Source organism: Saccopteryx bilineata, chromosome 4 (assembly GCF_036850765.1).
Source record: "Saccopteryx bilineata isolate mSacBil1 chromosome 4, mSacBil1_pri_phased_curated, whole genome shotgun sequence".
Taxonomy (NCBI): Eukaryota; Metazoa; Chordata; class Mammalia; order Chiroptera; family Emballonuridae; genus Saccopteryx; species Saccopteryx bilineata.
In genome coordinates this window covers 172,509,201-172,527,125 of record NC_089493.1, presented here as the reverse complement: position 1 = coordinate 172,527,125, position 17,925 = coordinate 172,509,201, and the positions used below count along the sequence as shown (strand labels likewise).

The following is a 17,925-nucleotide window of genomic DNA, read 5'->3' as shown; positions in this document are numbered from 1 at the left end:
GTGAAGACGGAGGGGCACAGAGAACCTTGTCCAACCTCCAATTTCCAAGCTCTATGTTGTAAAAAGACTGGAAATGCCGATTTTGAGGAGGGTTAAATTATATGGATCTTTTATTTAAAATTACTGGGAAGAGAGAACAAAGGTGGCGTTCTGATCCTCCTCTCACCATGGAAACCAGGCCTAGAAGGCCCAGATAGATGCACATTTTCTGGTTTGACTCCAAGAAAACAGTCCTTAATGTGGAAACCCAGGAAACCTGCTGAATAAACCCATCAGAGCAGCAGGCGGGGACAGTCCTTTATTTCCGTTAAGTGCTATGGGTTTTAGGCAGAAAAGAGGGGAAATTATATGGGTCCATTATTTTAGCAGTGACAAAAGAGATTTAATTCCCCCACTGATAATTGGAAGCCAGGAAATTTGCAGTTGTTCTAACATTGTATAAAACAGGGCTCATTTTCTGCCATAGATTTCTTTCCCTTAGAAAGGGATGTGGCTCTGCGTGGAGGGTTCTCTTTTCTTTTCTCTCTGCGGTTGCTTGCAGAAAAAAAAAAAAAAAAGAATGAAATAGTAAAAGAAAGTGGCATTGTCCTTGCCCTTGCTTTCAATACAAATATTTTGCCTGTGAATTACTCTGACCATATCTAGTCGCCAGTATAATGCATTCCACCCCTGACTTAATGTAATCGCACACGTTTAACTAACTAGTGACACCATCCACTTTAAGCATCACAGCTCGTTAGGGTAGGAGCATGTCATTTTTATTCTTTTCTCATCTGTTCACAGCTACGCAGTCTCTTCTAGCCTTTCTGTTTTGCTGAGTGAGTATGGGCTCCCTTCCTAGGGGCTCAGTCTGTTGCCAAATAAATTTAATCCCCTTTGCTTATCAAAACATTTACTTTATATACCCTACAACTCAGTCCTGTGAATTTTAAACCCAGTCTCGGGTCTGATTCAAAGCTCCGTGACACCACCAGGCTGGACTCGGCCACCTTGGTGTGGAGATGGATGATTGCTCTGGCTCTCACATCCATCCTTCTCTCTTTTCCAAGAAAGTACCATTTGTTTTAGAACCTGGAAGAAGCGCGGAGACACGAGTCCTAACACAAATCCTCTGCCCCGGAGGGGGGGGCCTCTCTTTAGTTATTTCTGATAGCTAACCAAGCTCTTGGTCTTCAGGAGGGGTTTTCAACTCCAACTGCATGTTATAATTGCCTGAAGAGCTTTTATACCACTCTGGGCTTGGGGGGCACCTCCTGAGATCTTGACACAATTGGGCTGCATTGGGACTGTTGGTGTCTCCAGTAAGCCATGCTGACAAGGAGCCACTGTGACTTCCAGGCTGCACCCCGTGGGCCCTGGAGGAGCCCCTGTACAGCTGGACCACATCCTCTAGCTGGATCCCTATCCGCACACACTCACATGCACACACACCGCTGCACGTCTCCATCTCCTGCCACAGTGGTCCCCAGCAAGACTTGACTCCAAACTCGTCAACATACCATGGCCAGATCAGCCCTGTCAGCACAGGGACTGGTCAGCAAGTACAGTGACTAAACAGTCCTCAACCAGGAATGAAACACCAGGCACCTCATCATCTCATGTTTATGCACTGACTTTGCAGGTGATTCTCTTGAGATCTGACTCACCTGCCTTAGGAACAGCAGGGAGAGCAGGGTAGAAGTCCCTCATCCTGTGTACCATTTGCACCCCCAAAGGGCAATGGACCTTCTTTTATGTTTCCGGGGGTGGACAGGGGGTTAGGGCTACTTATGTTGGAATGGTATCTGCAGAGAGACGGCTGCTTCCGGTGACAGAACGCAGAATTTTTATTACTTTGTGACTGTTAGCACGATTCAATGTGAAACCGAATTGACCATTTTGGCACTATTCCCGACCCTTTAGACACCCTCTCGGTAAATTTTAAAGCTTCAGGCAAAACAAAGGTCCTCATCTTTAACAAAGGAGAACCCATGGTACTGGGATAAAATAAAAACTGAAATGAGAACTGAACACTGTCAACCTCACAGCCCTCTGCACGTAATGCAGTATTATGTAAATAATGGTGATGATCATACTTGTCACTTATTAGCATCCTACTTATTTCTGCATCTGTCTTCTCTGTTTGATTCTATTTTTAAACTCCTCTCACTAGGAGGTAAGCTCCATGGGCTGGTGGCCTTGTCTGTGTGGCTTCCTACCAGGGCCACCAGCACCTGATACAGGGATAAACATCCAGAGGCAATGAGTAGACATTCATTCATCGAATCCATATTCTTTGTTAGGAAGTGGATAGATGATGCCCTAAATAACTCTATGAAATAGTATTTTCAAGGTGTAATCAATGGCCATCCTGAATCAACATCATCAGATGGGGTGATCCCTATGTGGAGAATCCTGAGGCTCACCTAAGACCCAGGATATTGGAAGCCCCCAGGCAAAGTCAGAGGGGGTAGGCCTGTCATTTCCACCAGCAAATCCCCACAGATCAGACCCACCATAAGTGGTGTCTACAGGAACGGAAAGCAAAGCCTTGCTCTTAGTCACGACAGCTGCCCCCGAAACCCATACCCATGTAAGGCTTGGTGCCGGCCACGGTGGTGATCCGCGTCTCCCGGGGCAGCACGGTGGCGATGTTGAAGTCTGTGAGGTGCACATGCCCTGGAGTGAGAGAAGGACCACAGAGAGCATTAAGTCCATTAGTGGCACAACCATGCTTCTAACTGGAAGTTTCGTCTGTACATTCTTCTACGCTTTGGTACCTAGCTGTAAAAGCACGGTTATTCTGTCCCCAAGACCAATATGTTCTTCAACCAGCAAACCTGCCAACAGCCAGAACATGAAATGCAAAGATGAGTATCCGACTGTCAATCTGTAGTACAACCGCAGAGAGCGTTGACTGTGGTGGGTAAGAGATCATGGTCTTGCAATTCTAGTTAGGCAATTTCTCTCCACAACATTTTCAGTTGGTGATGGTGGGTACCCACAGGGACCCAAGAGCTGTTCAAGATATCAAATTTCCAGGGGTATCTTATGGGATATTTTTTAAAGAGACAAACTTTGTTACCATAAAGCAGACATGAATGTGGATACAGCGGGTCTACAAATAATGTTGCTTTGTTCGAGGGTGTTTTATTATAAAATTGATGGAAAAAAATCAATTCCCAGCAGGTGCCACTGTCTGTGTGGAGTTTGCATTTATCCCTATGCCTGCATCCCAAAGATGTGCACGTGAGGTGACTTGGCCTGTCTACACTGTTCCAGCCGGAGGAAGAGTATGTGTGGCCGTGTAATGTAGGGGCGTCCTGTCCTGACTGGGGTTCATTCCCACCATGTGCCCTGAGCTGCAGGAACTGGCCGCCCGGAACCATGAACTGGAATTGGTGGGTTGGAAACTCACTCTTTCTTATTTTTATTTATCCTTCCTCAATGTATGTCTAGCTCATATTTACTTCAATGTTTAATATTAAAAGTGTTTGGGCTCTTTATTTAGAAATTGGTGATGTTTTTGTGAGCAGAAATATGCTGTAAGAACTTAACTCTTTTTTATATCAATTAGCCTATAGGAAAACTAGTTTCCTTATATGTCATTTTGCTTAAAGTCACAATTTCCAAGAACCTACGGATGATATTGAGGACTTACTATATCTATTTATTTGCCAAGAAAGAGTCTTTTTGTTTATCCTCGTTTTTTCCTGAAATAACATGAGTAGTTTCTGTGTGTTAAGTCAAGGTGTCCCCTAGTGAGGACTAACAAAATAACTCCCCAAGGGAAAGCAGGGGGGAAAGGTAAGTTTCATTTATAACTAGGTTGTATACAGAGTTCTAGACTGGGACCCAGGAACACTGGGGTGCTAACTGAACTCAGTCCCTAACACATTGCAGACCTACATCCCGTTCCTGTGTTGAACTGTTTTCCTTCCTAAAGACAAGGAGTGGGTTGATCTCTATGGTCTCTCTCTGCTCTAACACTCATGGCATCGCTATGAGGGTCTAATGCTTGAGTTCAGCAGGAGCACACCTGTCAGGTGCATCGGGGTCCCTGCAGTGACAGCGGGCAGGAAGAAAGGGGCAGTCCCAGAAGTTCAGACAAGCTTTTTGTATTAACTGTTGGTACAAAAGTCATATGCTTTCAGACAATTGCAAAGCATTGGCATTTCCGTTTCCGTGCCCTGTGGTTTGGAGGAGACACAGCTGTAATTGGAGGAGATGTCATCTGATTCTTCTCCAAGTCCCCCAACCCACACACCCCCTGCCTAGCTTCACTATCTACTCTGTGATGGCATCCAGCCTGCTGCCAAAGAGAACTTTCACTGCCTATATAGCCAGGCTTTGTTCTGTGCCCAAAGTGTTTATGTTTGTTTATGTGATGACATGTCAATCAAGCCAAAGTGGCACTCATCTAGCAAAAAGTGGGGATTTTCCTGCCTGACGGGTACCAGTGGATGATTCTGATAATTCACCCTGTCACGGTATATAGGCGGTCTCAGGTTTCCGTTCTCTCTTTTTCCCCATGAGTCATGCTCAGAGCACTGGATCAGCAGTCACAAGGTTTGATAGGAAGTAGGTGAGCGTGAGTGTGAGCATGGAGATACTGTGGGGAAGGGTCTGTTCTCTGGGGTCAGACTATTTGGCTTCAAGTCCAGGTTCAATCACTAGCTGGCTGTGTTACCTTTAAGAGGAGGCTCATCGCCTTGTAAAGTTGGGGGATAATAATGGTCTTCTCATGAGATTGTTGGGAAAAACAAATAAAATAATGACTGTGAGAGACAGCCCAGCATTTGGGAGGAGGTAAGTGTTCAATTATTTGGCAGAGAGAGAGATAGATAGGAACAGACAGACAGAAACAAAGAGAGATGAGAAGCATCAATCACCAGTTTTTCGTTGCGACACCTTAGTTGTTCATTGATTGCTTTCTCATATGTGCCTTGACCATGGGCTACAGCAGACTGAGCAACCCCTTGCTTGAGCCAGCGACCTTGGGTCCAAGCTGGTGAGCTTTGCTCAAACCAGATGAGCCTGCGCTCAAGCTGGTGACCTCAGGGTCTCGAACCTGGGTCCTCTGCATCCCAGTCTGATGCTCTATCCACTGCGCCACCGCCTGGTCAGGCTTCAATTGTTGCTATTTGTCGTGATCAGGAACTCCAGAGTTACAGAAGGTAGTGTGTGTGTGTGTGTGTGTGTGTGTGTGTGTGTGTATTTTAATACTCTGCCCATTTAATTTTTAAGCACATTTTGAGATTCTGCAAGGAAGGAACTGTTAAGATAGTAAGCTTAGTTCTTCTTTACCCCCAAGACTAAGTTTTTGCCTTTCTCTGTTCCCAGTGACTAGGGATGATATTAAAAAACATCAATTATAGATGATGCCATAATTGTCATTTTGTCAGATATCCCAGGATGGCAATACTGTTTGTCTGGAAACAACCATTTATTTCCTGAATAACCAATAAAAAGCACAAGAAGTTTAGACACTATGGAATAGATAGACTGGGTTGGCGTACTTACACTGGTAGGATATGAAAATATGTGTCAGGAAAACTAATTATGTGCCATTCAACGTCTAATGCCTTATTGGGCTCTGAACTAGTGAATGAGGTATTTGGTGAGAACAGTAAGAGGTATGCTCTAAACTAAAAAAAAAAAAAAAAAAGCTAGAGGTTGACGGAGGACAATCTGACTCTGGGCGAGGGGTATGCAACATAATTTAATGACAAGATAACCTAGACATGTTTTCTTTGAATATATGTACCCTGATTTATTAATGTCATCCCACTAACATTAATAAAAATTTATTTTTTTAAAAAAAGAAACATTTTTAAGTAAAATTCTCATGTACAGGAAATGTTTATTCACACCATGGAAAAATTTTCTGGTTTATGAAAGGATTTTGCCCTTTTAAATATCCATTTATTTTCTGATGAATCAGCGGGAGTAAATCACTGATTCTGCCTGTTGCTGAATAGTGCTGAATGGAATCTACTAGCAACGTGGCATAATAGACAGCTCACTTGGAGGAATGGGTGTAGGAGACAGACCAGAAACGGGCAATTATCTTTCACGGGTGCTAAAAAACCCAGGTAGGAGGTACCCATCAGGGAGGAAATATTGTAAAAATATTGTAAATATGGATGGAGAGGGCAAATAATGGTTTCAAATATAAAACGTGGGAACTCACACCAGAAGACCCTCCCAAAGGCCAGCAATGATTTGCGGTTCAATTGATTCTCCCAAGAGCAACTCTACATGGTAAGCTCAGGGCAGGGGTGGGGGTGGGGGTTTACCAGGAATTGATTGATTAAAAGTGATTAATTATGGTCCCTGAGTAATGCCTGAAATCCTTAGCTGTTGTTTTTTTCCCCAGAATCTGAATAAACAGAAAGCAAATAACCTCAAAAATTATTTTCCCCAGAAAGGGCTCCCAGGACAATGTTTAGAGACTAGCTCTCAATCTTTTTTGCTTACTTTCATCCCATTCTCTTATCCAGTATTTCCTGAAGCAATGTTTCTCTTACCAGTGATTCTCAGGTTGAGTTCAGGATGGGAATATACTACAGAAAATCCCCATATTAATTCATTGTCCAAACCCAGACACTTGAGGGAGAAAAGGGGTCCTTGTTAATAGAACACCAGATAACAGGTGTAGTTGGGACTGGCCCAGGCCAACTGGGATGACTGCTCACTGTCCTAAGTACCAAGTCCAAGCCCCACCAAGAATAAAATGCCCTGGAAAGTGGGTTTTTAGCTCCCTGCACACCTGAAGAAACACAGAATGGGCCGTTAACAGTGTTGTGACTTGAGAATTTGAGTTCAGCAAAATTGTTTAACTCTTTGAGTAGTATGAACGTTCATATACGTCCTCATGCCTCCTGACCACCCAGAGGATGATTGATTTATTTTAAAAATGGGTAAGGCAACCATTAAAAAAAAGGCAAATGTATGATCTTCTTGTTTCCTTAAATTGGCTATCAAACAAACAAGATTTCAAGTTAATAAAACTGTAACTGGAACTAATTTCATTTTTTGAAAAAGGACTCACTCCTGGGAATCAGTGAGCATGAAAAAAACTCACTACTCAAAGGGTTAAACACCAGACCTAACAAGTAGACACACAGAATCTTTGGTGTATTCCCTCTGGAATCTAAATAATTCTTTTGGAAAGACAGGTAATACCCAGAGTTCACTGACTATCTGTTACAGAGACATAGCATTACACAACAAGATGAAGTAGTCTTAAGTTTCCTTCTGTAAGGGAAGAAAGCCCCTACTAACTCATAGAATCATACTAATATTTAACTTTTGTTGAGTGATTTTCTTCTGGCAGATATTGGAATCAAGCACTTTATAAATAAGACGTCAGTCTGTTTTTACAATTAGCTCTAAGGAATAAGGATTCTTTTGATCTCTGGAGAAACTAAGGAAGCAGAGAAAGTTTAGGCAACCTGTTGGTTGACACTCTCAGAGCTACTGAGGGGGTGAATTGTTTTTATTAAATTAATTGGGGTGAAACTGATAAAATGACATAGGTTGCAAGTGTACAATGCCATAATACATCACCTGTGTATTGCATTTGTGTATTGCACTGTGTGTTCACCACTCAAAGTCAAGGCTCCTTCTGTCACCATGTGTCTGGCCCCCGTACCCTCTTCTTTCCCTGCTACCCCCCTTTCCCTCTGGTGGTCACCATACTGTTGTCTGTCTGTGTCTATGAGTTTATCTTTGTCTTGTTTGTTCGTTTGTCATTTTCAGTTTTATATCCCTTATAGGAGTAAAATCATACGGTTCTTGACTTTTTCCATTTGACTCATTTCGCTTAGCATAACATTCTCATGATCGATCCATGTTGGTGCAAATGACAATATTTCATCTTTCCTTAGGGCCGAGTAGGATTCCACTGTATATATGTATCCCACCCTCTTTGGTTTTAAACTCAGGCAATCTGGTGCAGAATCCATGCTTTTAACCACAATATTACACAACTAATCTTTGACAAGGGTAGTCTCGAAGGGTGGTTGAATTTGCAGATTAATTTATTTCTAGACCTTTCTCCTACTCTGCAACCATCAAACTGACAAGACCATGAGGAGGCAGAAGAAGGTGAAGGAGAAAGGACAGAACGACCTCATGGTAAAATTAGGATGAAAGCATGTTTGAGCTCTAAGGTTAAAACACTATTCTATGACATGGAAGGTAAATCTTGGACAGATTTTGGTCAACAGGACCTTTGTGTCTCAGTGAATGGTGGTGCAATATACTGTGAACAGTGGCGACCAAGGCAGGTGGGAACAGACCCCAAACCTGGGTTCTACTTGACTACCCAGCCATGTAATTTCATGAGGCTGTGGTGGGCAGAGGGAGCATCTTTTTCTAAGTTGTGCAAAGATGGCCTCTATGGACTGAGACCCTCACCACAACCGGGAAGCTCTGTAGAGTTCATTTGCACCAGAATAAGAGAGGACCCCGCTTCCTATTTAATTAAGACAGGGAGAGCTGGCGTGTTAACAAAAGTCACCTCATGCTAAGCCTCACCATTGCTCACATTTCTGAAATTCTGAGACTCCGTTCCAAATGTCAAAAGCAGGAAAGGGAAGGAAGAAATAAGGCGTTGAAAGAAAGTGGAAAAAATCATTTTAGACAGTCTGTAAATAAATAATGACCCCAAGCTTTGAAATTAGAGGTCATATGTGAAAGTGTTCCTTAGCCCCTCTGAGCCCAGGTGGGGGTCTGGCAAATCCGGTTGAAAATGCAGCTAGGTAAATAAATAATGAGCAATGGATGGCACTTGGTGTTTTAGTCCCACTTGGAAATTCCCTCTCTTAAAGTCAAATGACTAAAGAGCTTTGCAGATTGACTACTCATTTAGTGGCTCTCTGAAAAGAACAAGGACATTATTGCCATAGTAACATTTATAACTTGCAGGCTGTGGGCCCTACAGGTCTACTCGGAAAGACCAGTAAATCCAAATGTGCATTCATATATATGAAAAAGAGATTAGACACATTTAATCATTGTTGGCAAAAGCTTGTTCTATAGCAGTGGTCCCCAACCCCCGGGCCGCGGACTGGTACCGGTCCGTGGGCCATTTGGAACTGGTCTGCAGAGAAAGAATAAATAACTTACATTATTTCCATTTTATTTATATTTAAGTCTGAACAATGTTTTATTTTTTAAAAATGACCAGATTCCCTCTGTTACATCTGTCTAAGACTCACTCTTGACGCTTGTCTCGGTCATGTGATACATTTATCCGTCCCACCCTAAAGGCAGGTCCGTGAAAATATTTTATGACATTAAACCAGTCTGTGGCCCAAAAAAGGTTGGGGATCACTGTTCTATAGGACATCTTCAATGAGTACATTTTGGACTTCAGGCATTCATTATTCACCTTTCTGGTTCTTTCCATGTCCCCGAATCACGTTCTTATCTGGGTACCACAAATACCTTCATCTTACTTTATATTTTTCCTTAAAGTGATGATCTTTTTGACTGGTAGACCTTTGCCTAGAAAATGGGTATCTCTTCTGCAAATGTAAAACCAATTTGCCGCATAAAAGCATAAAAGTAGCCGCAATGCCAATAAAATAGTGCTCCTAATTTCTAGGGAGATACTATTGTCTGCCACAGGCTCTCAGCTTGAGACTTGTTCTATCTTTCTGAACAAAAGGAGATGAGGGATATAAAGATATTAAAGCAAACATGCACCCCCAAACTGTAATGGTTTTCTTGAAGACATTAGTAAGATAAGCAGGAAATTGAAAAAAGAATGACTTTCTCATTATGTCCATTCAGTGTTATTTAAGGGCGTATTGGTGTACTACGCTGCTGCTGTGAATACTAAAACATCCCCAGCTTGTCCCTCCCACTTCTAAACTGGGGTTTGTACATAGAACTCAAGTCAATCAACCAAGACATCTTTTCTATCTGGGATGCCCCTTTGCCGGGAATAATAACTTTTGTCCCATATGCAAGTCATGTTGGTTGCAAACAAATCAGTTACTTACCATGTTCATCAAGCAAAATGTTGTCAGGCTTGATATCCCTAGGGGAGTAAAAAAAAAAAGAGAGAAAGTTGCTCATAGTAAAACAAACAAACAGTACTAAAGGGGAAAATGCTTAAGAATGCTAAGTTGGGCTGAAACAATCCACTGGCCCCTTATCACTCACAGCCTTATTCACTTCTCACAGGGAAGCTATGAGATGATCAGCACGAACATTCCCAATTTCTAGATCAGACAATTGAGGCTTTAAAAAATTAAGTAACTTAGCCCAAGGTCAGAGGTAGCAAATGGAAGAGCTAGGCTGTGAACCTCAGTCTCTTTATTTCTGCAGCACATGATGTCTAAGCACATAAGTACTGCTTCGTAGGATCATATGGGGCCCTTAAGTTACCATAAGGTAGTAATGCTAATTATCACTTTCATCTGTGTAAATCTGGAGTGAATGTAATGTATAAAATAAGAAAAGAAGGTCTACAAGGTGATTTTATTTTAAACTTGCAGATATTAGAATTTCTTCAGGACAATGCTATAATTCTCTAATTTACAATAGAAATATTATTCCTAGGGTGGTTGATTAAAAGATATGGACCAGTCTTGCATGCTTTGGTGAGATCTTTAAATCCACAGAAAGGAACAACCCACCCCCCCACCCCCGCCTCTTCTGCTCGAGGGAGTAGTTTCATGACAAATACTTAGAGGAATAGCCTATAGAGTTTTAAAAATTCTCCTGAAACATAGAAGGTGAGTGGTCCTCAGTTGGAAAACAGTGACATTGTTCCTAACAGCCCCGTATCCTCCACTCCCAGGTTTTGCTGCCCTTCCCTAATGCGCCATTAAAGCCCTTCAACCTAAATTCACAGAAGCCATTAGGGAAGAAATTCTGAAACATTTCATTTTCAGCCTAGTCAAGTGGCTTTTATGTCACTTGAATAAGGTGACCTTGGTCTTTGACAGACCGAGATTGTCAGGGTCCTCTTTTCTGGACAATATTAATGAATAAAAAGCTGCTGACCTACGAACAGAACCATGCATACCCTCCCACCTGACCCCCACATGCAGGTAGGTGCCTGCGCAGCCTCATGAACTAGGACTATCTTCTCATTTAGTCTGTTAGGCTCTGAAAGATTATTTGGATTCATAAGTGATCATCAGTAGCTGCGGCAAATTTTTGTCTGGTACAGGGTACCATTCACTAAAAACAATGAAGTGTAGTGGGTTTTCCAACTATGTTTTTATGGCTATTCTCTCTCTCTCAGGTCCTTTGATGGATTCCATTATTTTAAGAATTATCAAGTTCAAACTCACTTTTAGACTAAAGACCCTTTTCTTCATCTGGCTCCTGTCCTCCCTCCAGCCACAGGAAAGCACATGGAGTCCCCTAAATGCTCCCTGCATCCGCCCACCTTCTGCCATTTTTTTTTGCCAGAACCAGAGTCCTCTCACCACTGCACCCAGACAGGGCAAATTCACCCCTCCCCTCTCGGATCAGGTGCCACTTCCTGCAGGAAGCCTTTCCTGATTTTCCAGTTCTGAGTCAATGGCCCCTGCTATGTGTTCTGCAGAGTATGCTTCTTCCATCCTAACATTTATCATTTATGTTTATTTCTTCTTCAACTGGACCATGAACTACTTGGTGTCAGGGATGGTTTCTAGATTAATGGCAGCCTCCATCACATAGGCTCACAGTGCCTGGTGAGCAGTAAATGAATGACTCAGTGATACCAGGAGAATATTTAGTGCACCTAAGGTTGATCTTAACAGTGTCTACCAGAGCACTATGATGAACCACAGAATGCTGTACAGTTGAAAACTTGAGGTTAGGCTCCTAACTACTTCCTTCAGACCTGCATCCCGCGAGCATCAGTTACCGTTTGCCAAGCGAGAAGGAGGCCCTTAGCCCGGCCAGAAGCCTGGCCAGGAAGGAAGCCAGACCTGGGTGTGGAAGATCAGCATACTGATCTCTGAATTTATGATGGCTTGCTGGGAAAAATGAATTGTTTTGGGTTTGACACTTTATGAGCTTCTATAAATCCCTGAGCATCGCTTTTTAATTTATACCTACTACTTCCCCCAGAAACTAAAGATGATGCTTCAAGAAGAATACAGAGAACAGAGAGGTAACAATTTAGCTTAATGTGATACTTCTAACTTCAATCTCATATCTGTTTGTTCACCAAATATTTATCCATTTTGGTAAGGACTTCAGAAATATAAAGACAACTGAGATATAGGTCCTTTGGGGATGGAGAGGATGAGAAAGAGTCATAAGGAACGGTGCCAAAAAGGTGTGTTTACTACTAAATTCAGAGAAAGCACATGAGGAAAATCGAAGACAATTATAAAAGGAAAAGTGGACTTATAACAAAGTATGTAGGCTTAGATTCTAAGTTTATAGTTTTTCCAAAATGTGATGAGGTTTCTTCTAAGTCACTATAGGGTCAACTGCAGAATGAAAACATTGTTTATTCATATATCAGGAGAAAGAAAATTAAAACAAATTCAGTGCGCTATATATATAAATTCCTGCTAGAACAAGTTGAGATTTTTCTAGTTCTGAAATTTAGCACCATTTTCTTATCTTTTCAAATAATCCTAAATGTGAAATAACTTGTGCTAAAATGTTTCTTTCATTTAAGACCCTTGACACTCTGCAATATAATTTCACTTAGGTGATCTATAATATGGTTTCATTTAAAACTATAATATGATTTCCCTTGGAGGTTACCAAACCTGGATATGTTCAAAGTCACCAGGCAGGCTTTATAAAACATGGATTCTGTGACCTACCTAGCTCTGTCCTGTGGCATTTGGACTATCTGTAGATCAACTCAGGCATCTGTCCGAAAACAGACTCTTCTAGGGCCTTCTTATGTACAGTTGTGTTCAGAAATACCATCCAGGCATGATTCAAATAAAAAGATATCAATTTGATTCTAAATGCGAACCTCTTCGATGCTTATCTATGAATGTATAGGTATTGGAAAAGTACATTTACCATTCTGGACAAATTCTTTGGTTAAAATATACATAGAGGTCTCCTACAGCCTACACATCACTGGCAGGTAGCTAATGAGTTTCCTCTCGTTCTTTATCGTTCTTGGTGATGACAATGTCTGCGTGTACATTCCATGTAATACCTTATCCTCTCCCTTCCCTGACTTTTCTCCAATAATCTTTTTTTAAATTGATTTTAATTTATTGTGCTTACATAGACTCCTCCAATAATCTTTTCAACTGTCCCACCCAATTGTTTCCTCATCCCCATTTCCTTCACCTTTCTGTTGTTATTCCAACCTTCCCCCTGACTGTCCCACACACTTCCCAAATTGGCATGTCTAACACACTAAGACCATCAGAGCCTCAGAGTTAAGACATCTTTTTCTGTATTGTTCAGTGCGGTAGCTCCCTGGCTACCCAAAGTGCCTGGGACAAAGAAAGTAAATATTTGTCATAAAAATGAATGAATCTGGGTCTTTGGTTTCTCAGACTTCTGGGGTAATATGCCTTGTATCCTTTTTCCCTTAAGAAAAGAAAAGACTAGAAGAAAACGAAGGAACAACAACCCCACCCCCCACAAGAAAAACAAACAGATCTCTACCTATGCCAGATGCACTGTACTTACTGCTGGCCAACTAAAATGGATCATTCTATTAAGTGATGAGTGTGAATTAGAGTAAGAGGGATTAAGAAGTAATTTCTACAGTCTGAGGCTACGACGTCAGAGGGGAGGCTCTAGAATTTGGGGAGTGGTCACGTCCAGTTCTGGGCACCCACATGCTGTAGAAACTCTTCATGGCATCTTTTTTTGATGGTATAGAAAAGACCACGTGCTGCTGAGTCTGCTGATTCCTATTGTGGGAACTAGAAACAGCCTGGAAATGCAATGCTCCCTGCAGCAGCATCCAAGGGGGAACTGACCTATCTGCCATTCTCAGTTGAATGACTTTACAGGACATTAGCAGAACTTAATAGGCTAATTACATCCCTTTGGTGCGCCTACCCTGGGATCAAGTCGCTCTCCCTGCAATCCGATCTGGGGTGTGTTGTGAGAACAGGGAACAAGAAAACCAGTGTATCCGAACCTGAACCCCAAGCCCTTCGCTGGGTGTGCCACAGCTTTCTGGCTGGTCTGCAGTTTGGGTTTAATTCTCTGTTAGAAAATGTTCTCCTAGATCGGGTCTTCTCCACGTTCTTGATGGGAGAAAAATATCATACCTACAATTCTAGAGTATATTCTTGAGAGTGTCACACACGAAGGCTGTTGGTCACAGGAACAGATCTGTGTAAAGAATCGGATGGTGTGGGAGAATGTGAAGGGAAACTGAATAAAAGCACATGGTTTGGAACAGGAGGCAGAAGTGAAAGCTGCCTGGGTTGTATTATTGGGGACCAGGTCTCATCTGGCACTTCTTTCCTACCAAGCGGATGCCACGGCTGCTGCTGTTTTTTTATATTGGTTCCAATTGGGCTGCACAAGTTTAATTTTCTCACCATAGTTTCCATAGCATATTTGAAAATCATGTCGATTTTGCACCCTACTCTATAATATATCCATGTGTCCTTTTTTAAAAAAATCATTTTTTTTTATTTTTCAATTGCAGTTGACATAGTATTATATTAGTTTCAGGTGTACACTCTAGACATTATGTAACTTCCTAAGTGATCATCCTGATAAATCCCATACCCATCTAACACCATACATCTATTAGAATATTATTGACTACCGGTATATTCCCTGTGCTGTACTTTACTTCCCCAGGGTGGTTCTGTTGCTACCAATTTGTACTTCTTAATCCCTTCACCTCCATGTATCCTTTAGCATAAAAGTTCCAAATTTCTTGCTGTGCTGTGGATGAAATCTATTGGTCTAGGAAGGTAAATCCTGCCTTCCCTGACATTACCAATCCCCGACAGTACAATCGCACAGAAACTCTAGTTTGAGAAGTATGATTGCATACCACGCCCTCCAGTAATGAGATTTTAACCGTTTTTGCAATGTTTGGAGGCAGAATGTTTAGCTGACAAGGTTTCCTGCCTTACACTTTAGGAATGGTCAATGCTCATCATTACCACATTCCCTTTCATTGGGATTTGCACCGATAAAATCCTGTCACATTTAGGCATCCGGCCACTAAGCAGGCAAGGACACAGCATTAGGGACCTCAACCAAATCACTCAGCTGCAAAGACCAGCCTGAGCGCAGGCCTCCTGGGCCTCTCACTCAATCTCAAAAGGTTCTAAGTAAAGACAGGTGCCAGTCGGAGGAAGGGAAAGAATGTATGCTGTAAGGGAACCAGAAAGGGAGAAGAGCAATCGTAATCTGTTGATGGTAACAGAGAGGGTTTTTCTGTTTTTAATTAAGGGGAAGAGAATTCAATTAGAGGGAAAAGTAGTCTGTTCCATTTCAGCTCCAGAACTTAAAGTATCATCAAGAAAAACTAACCTTGCCACTTGGAAATAAAATGGATGCATTCTCTAAGACACCAAGAGAATTAAAAAAAGCAAAAACAAAAAAAGGCCCTGGCCAGTTGGCTCAGTGGTAAAGCGTCGGCCTGGCATGCAGGAGTCCTGGGTTCAATTCCCAGCCAGAGCACACAGGAGAAGCGCCCATCTGCTTCTCCACCCCTCCCCCTCTCCTTCCTCTCTGTCTCTCTCTTCCCCTCCCGCAGCCAAGGCTCCATTGGAGCAAGGTTGGCCTGGGCGCTGAGGATGGCTCCACGGCCTCTGCCTCAGGCGCTAGAATGGCTCTGGTCGCAATAGAGCAACACCCTAGATGGGCAGAGCATCGCCCCCTGGTGGGCATGCCTGGTGGATCCCGGTCAGGCGCATGCGGGAGTCTGTCTGACTGCCTTCCCGTTTCCAACTTCAGAAAATATAAAATAAAAAAAAAGCCCCAAACCAAAAAAACAACGAAGGCCCTGGTCAGTTTGCTCAGTGGTAGACAGCCCAACGTGTGGGTGTCCTGGGTTCAGTTCCCCATCAGGGCACACAGGAGAAGTGACCAGTGACCATCTGCCCTTCTCTTTCTGTCTCTCTTCTTCTCCCGCAGCCATGGCTCAATTGGTTTGAGTGTATTGGTCCCAGGCACTGAGGATAGCTCCGTGGCCTCTACTTCAGGAGCTAAAAATAGTTTGGTTGCCAACATGGCCCCAGATAGGCAGAGCATCAGCCCCAGATGGGGGTTGCCAGGTGGATCCCAGTTGGGGTGCATGTGGGAGTCTATCTCCCCTCCTCTCACTTGGAAAAAAAAATGAAGATAAAAGAACATATGAGTCCCCTCTAGAGCCATAAACCCACTGGCTTTTGAAAGATTATCAGGCACTGTGCCTGGCCTAAAATATGTCCCAGGATGAAACCAATTGGTGCCCACACTAAGATGTTTTGCTTTAATATCATATAAGGAGTACAAACTTATAGTTAAATGGCAACATTGAAGGAGCATGTGCCAAAAACCATGCTAAATGTTTTGCTTACGTTATTTCACTTAATCTGCCCTGCCACTCAGCCTGGAGGTAAGTACTGGTACTCTCTCAGTGTCATCAATAATGAAACTGACCTGCAGAGCAGCGATTTTCAACCTTGCTCATCTCACGGCACCCATTAATTACTAAAATTCTGCAGTGCACCAAAAAAATTATATTACATTTTGTTCCAGTCTGACCAAAAACAGGGCATAATTTTGACTTATTCACCCCAGATGGCTCTTGTTATGTTGGCTGTTGTCATTTTTTTATTTGAAAAAGAGGTCAGTACCCTGACTCAATAATCAGGAATTGCACATTTCAAAAAAAATTTTTTGCAGCACACCAGTTGAAAATAATTAGAGAGAGAGAGATTTAGCAACCTTCTAAGTCTCGTGCCCAGCTCCTAGCTGATGGCCCAGGACTTGAGCATAGGCTATGTGACTCAAGACCCCAGGTTTAAAGCCAGAGGAGGGGGACACAGTGATGGGCCTGCCAGCAGATAGGTATGTGCCCATGAAGTCTAAAGCAAATAGAGGAAGGGGACCAGCAATGGGAGACCTTATGTCAAGGGCAATACCCCTGTAGACGACAAATAGAAGCTGGGCATGGTATGAGGCAATTAAACCAGCAAGTAAGTTTTCTGGGTAGATGCTGTGGCCAAAGAGGGCTTGAGGAGGTAGGTGCTACTATAAATTGCTTAAATGAGCAAAATCACTGGTTGGCATTGGTATTAGTTGTGCAGTGGGTAGAAGTGGGTCTTGTTACAAAGGACAGAAAACCTGACTCCCATTGGCTTAAGCCAGCAGTTCTCAACTTGCGGGTCGCGACCTCTGCGGGGGTCGAACGACCAAAACACAGGTCGCCTAAAGCCATTAGAAAATACATATTTATTATACAATACATTTTTAAATAAAATATGTATTTCCGATGGCTTTAGGCGACCCCTGTGTTTTAAAATATGTATTTTCTGATGGCTTTAGGCGACCCCCGCCAGGGTCGCAACCCGCAGGTTGAGGACCACTGGCTTAAGCAAAGAGTATGAGAACATACAGGCGGCCTCTGCCAGCTGGGAGCTGCTCTGTTGTAAAGACTGGGGCTTTGCTGAACACCAACACTGGACACGGCCTGTGGCCCTGATTGAGGGGACAAAACAACCATGTGGTCATGTAATCATGTCTCAGCACAAAAGCGAGAAGACCGTGCAAACTCTAAAACAGACTGTAGTACCGCGCCTCCCGTCACCTGGCTAATGGGAGTGACGCATGGGCCCACGCCATTCCTCCTGTCTCCTAGGTGAAAACTAGGCTCAGTGTACAGAACTGTTCCTCTTCCTGAAGCACCCAATTCTGAGGGAAATTATGATTCCTCAAACCTTCCCCAAATCACCTCGCAGAGCCCAACCCTATTCAAGGTTTTCCTAACATCTCTCCAGAGATTTCCCACAGTCCACCATGTATGCAGTCTTTCTT

At 42.9% G+C, this 17,925-nt stretch overlaps 1 protein-coding gene across 3 annotated transcripts in view; it reads right to left on the bottom strand.

The window, feature by feature from the left end:
* The window catches only part of STK32A (serine/threonine kinase 32A), a 105,535-nt gene that overhangs the window by 21,922 nt on the left and 65,688 nt on the right, over positions 1–17,925 (bottom strand). For all 3 annotated transcript variants that reach the window (XM_066272902.1, XM_066272903.1, XM_066272901.1), the window contains exons 6-7: positions 9,996–10,033; positions 2,569–2,658 (exon numbers count right to left, since the gene is read on the bottom strand). In XM_066272902.1, coding sequence (XP_066128999.1) covers positions 2,569–2,658; positions 9,996–10,033 — 128 coding nt within the window. The remainder of the gene's footprint in view (positions 1–2,568; positions 2,659–9,995; positions 10,034–17,925) is intronic.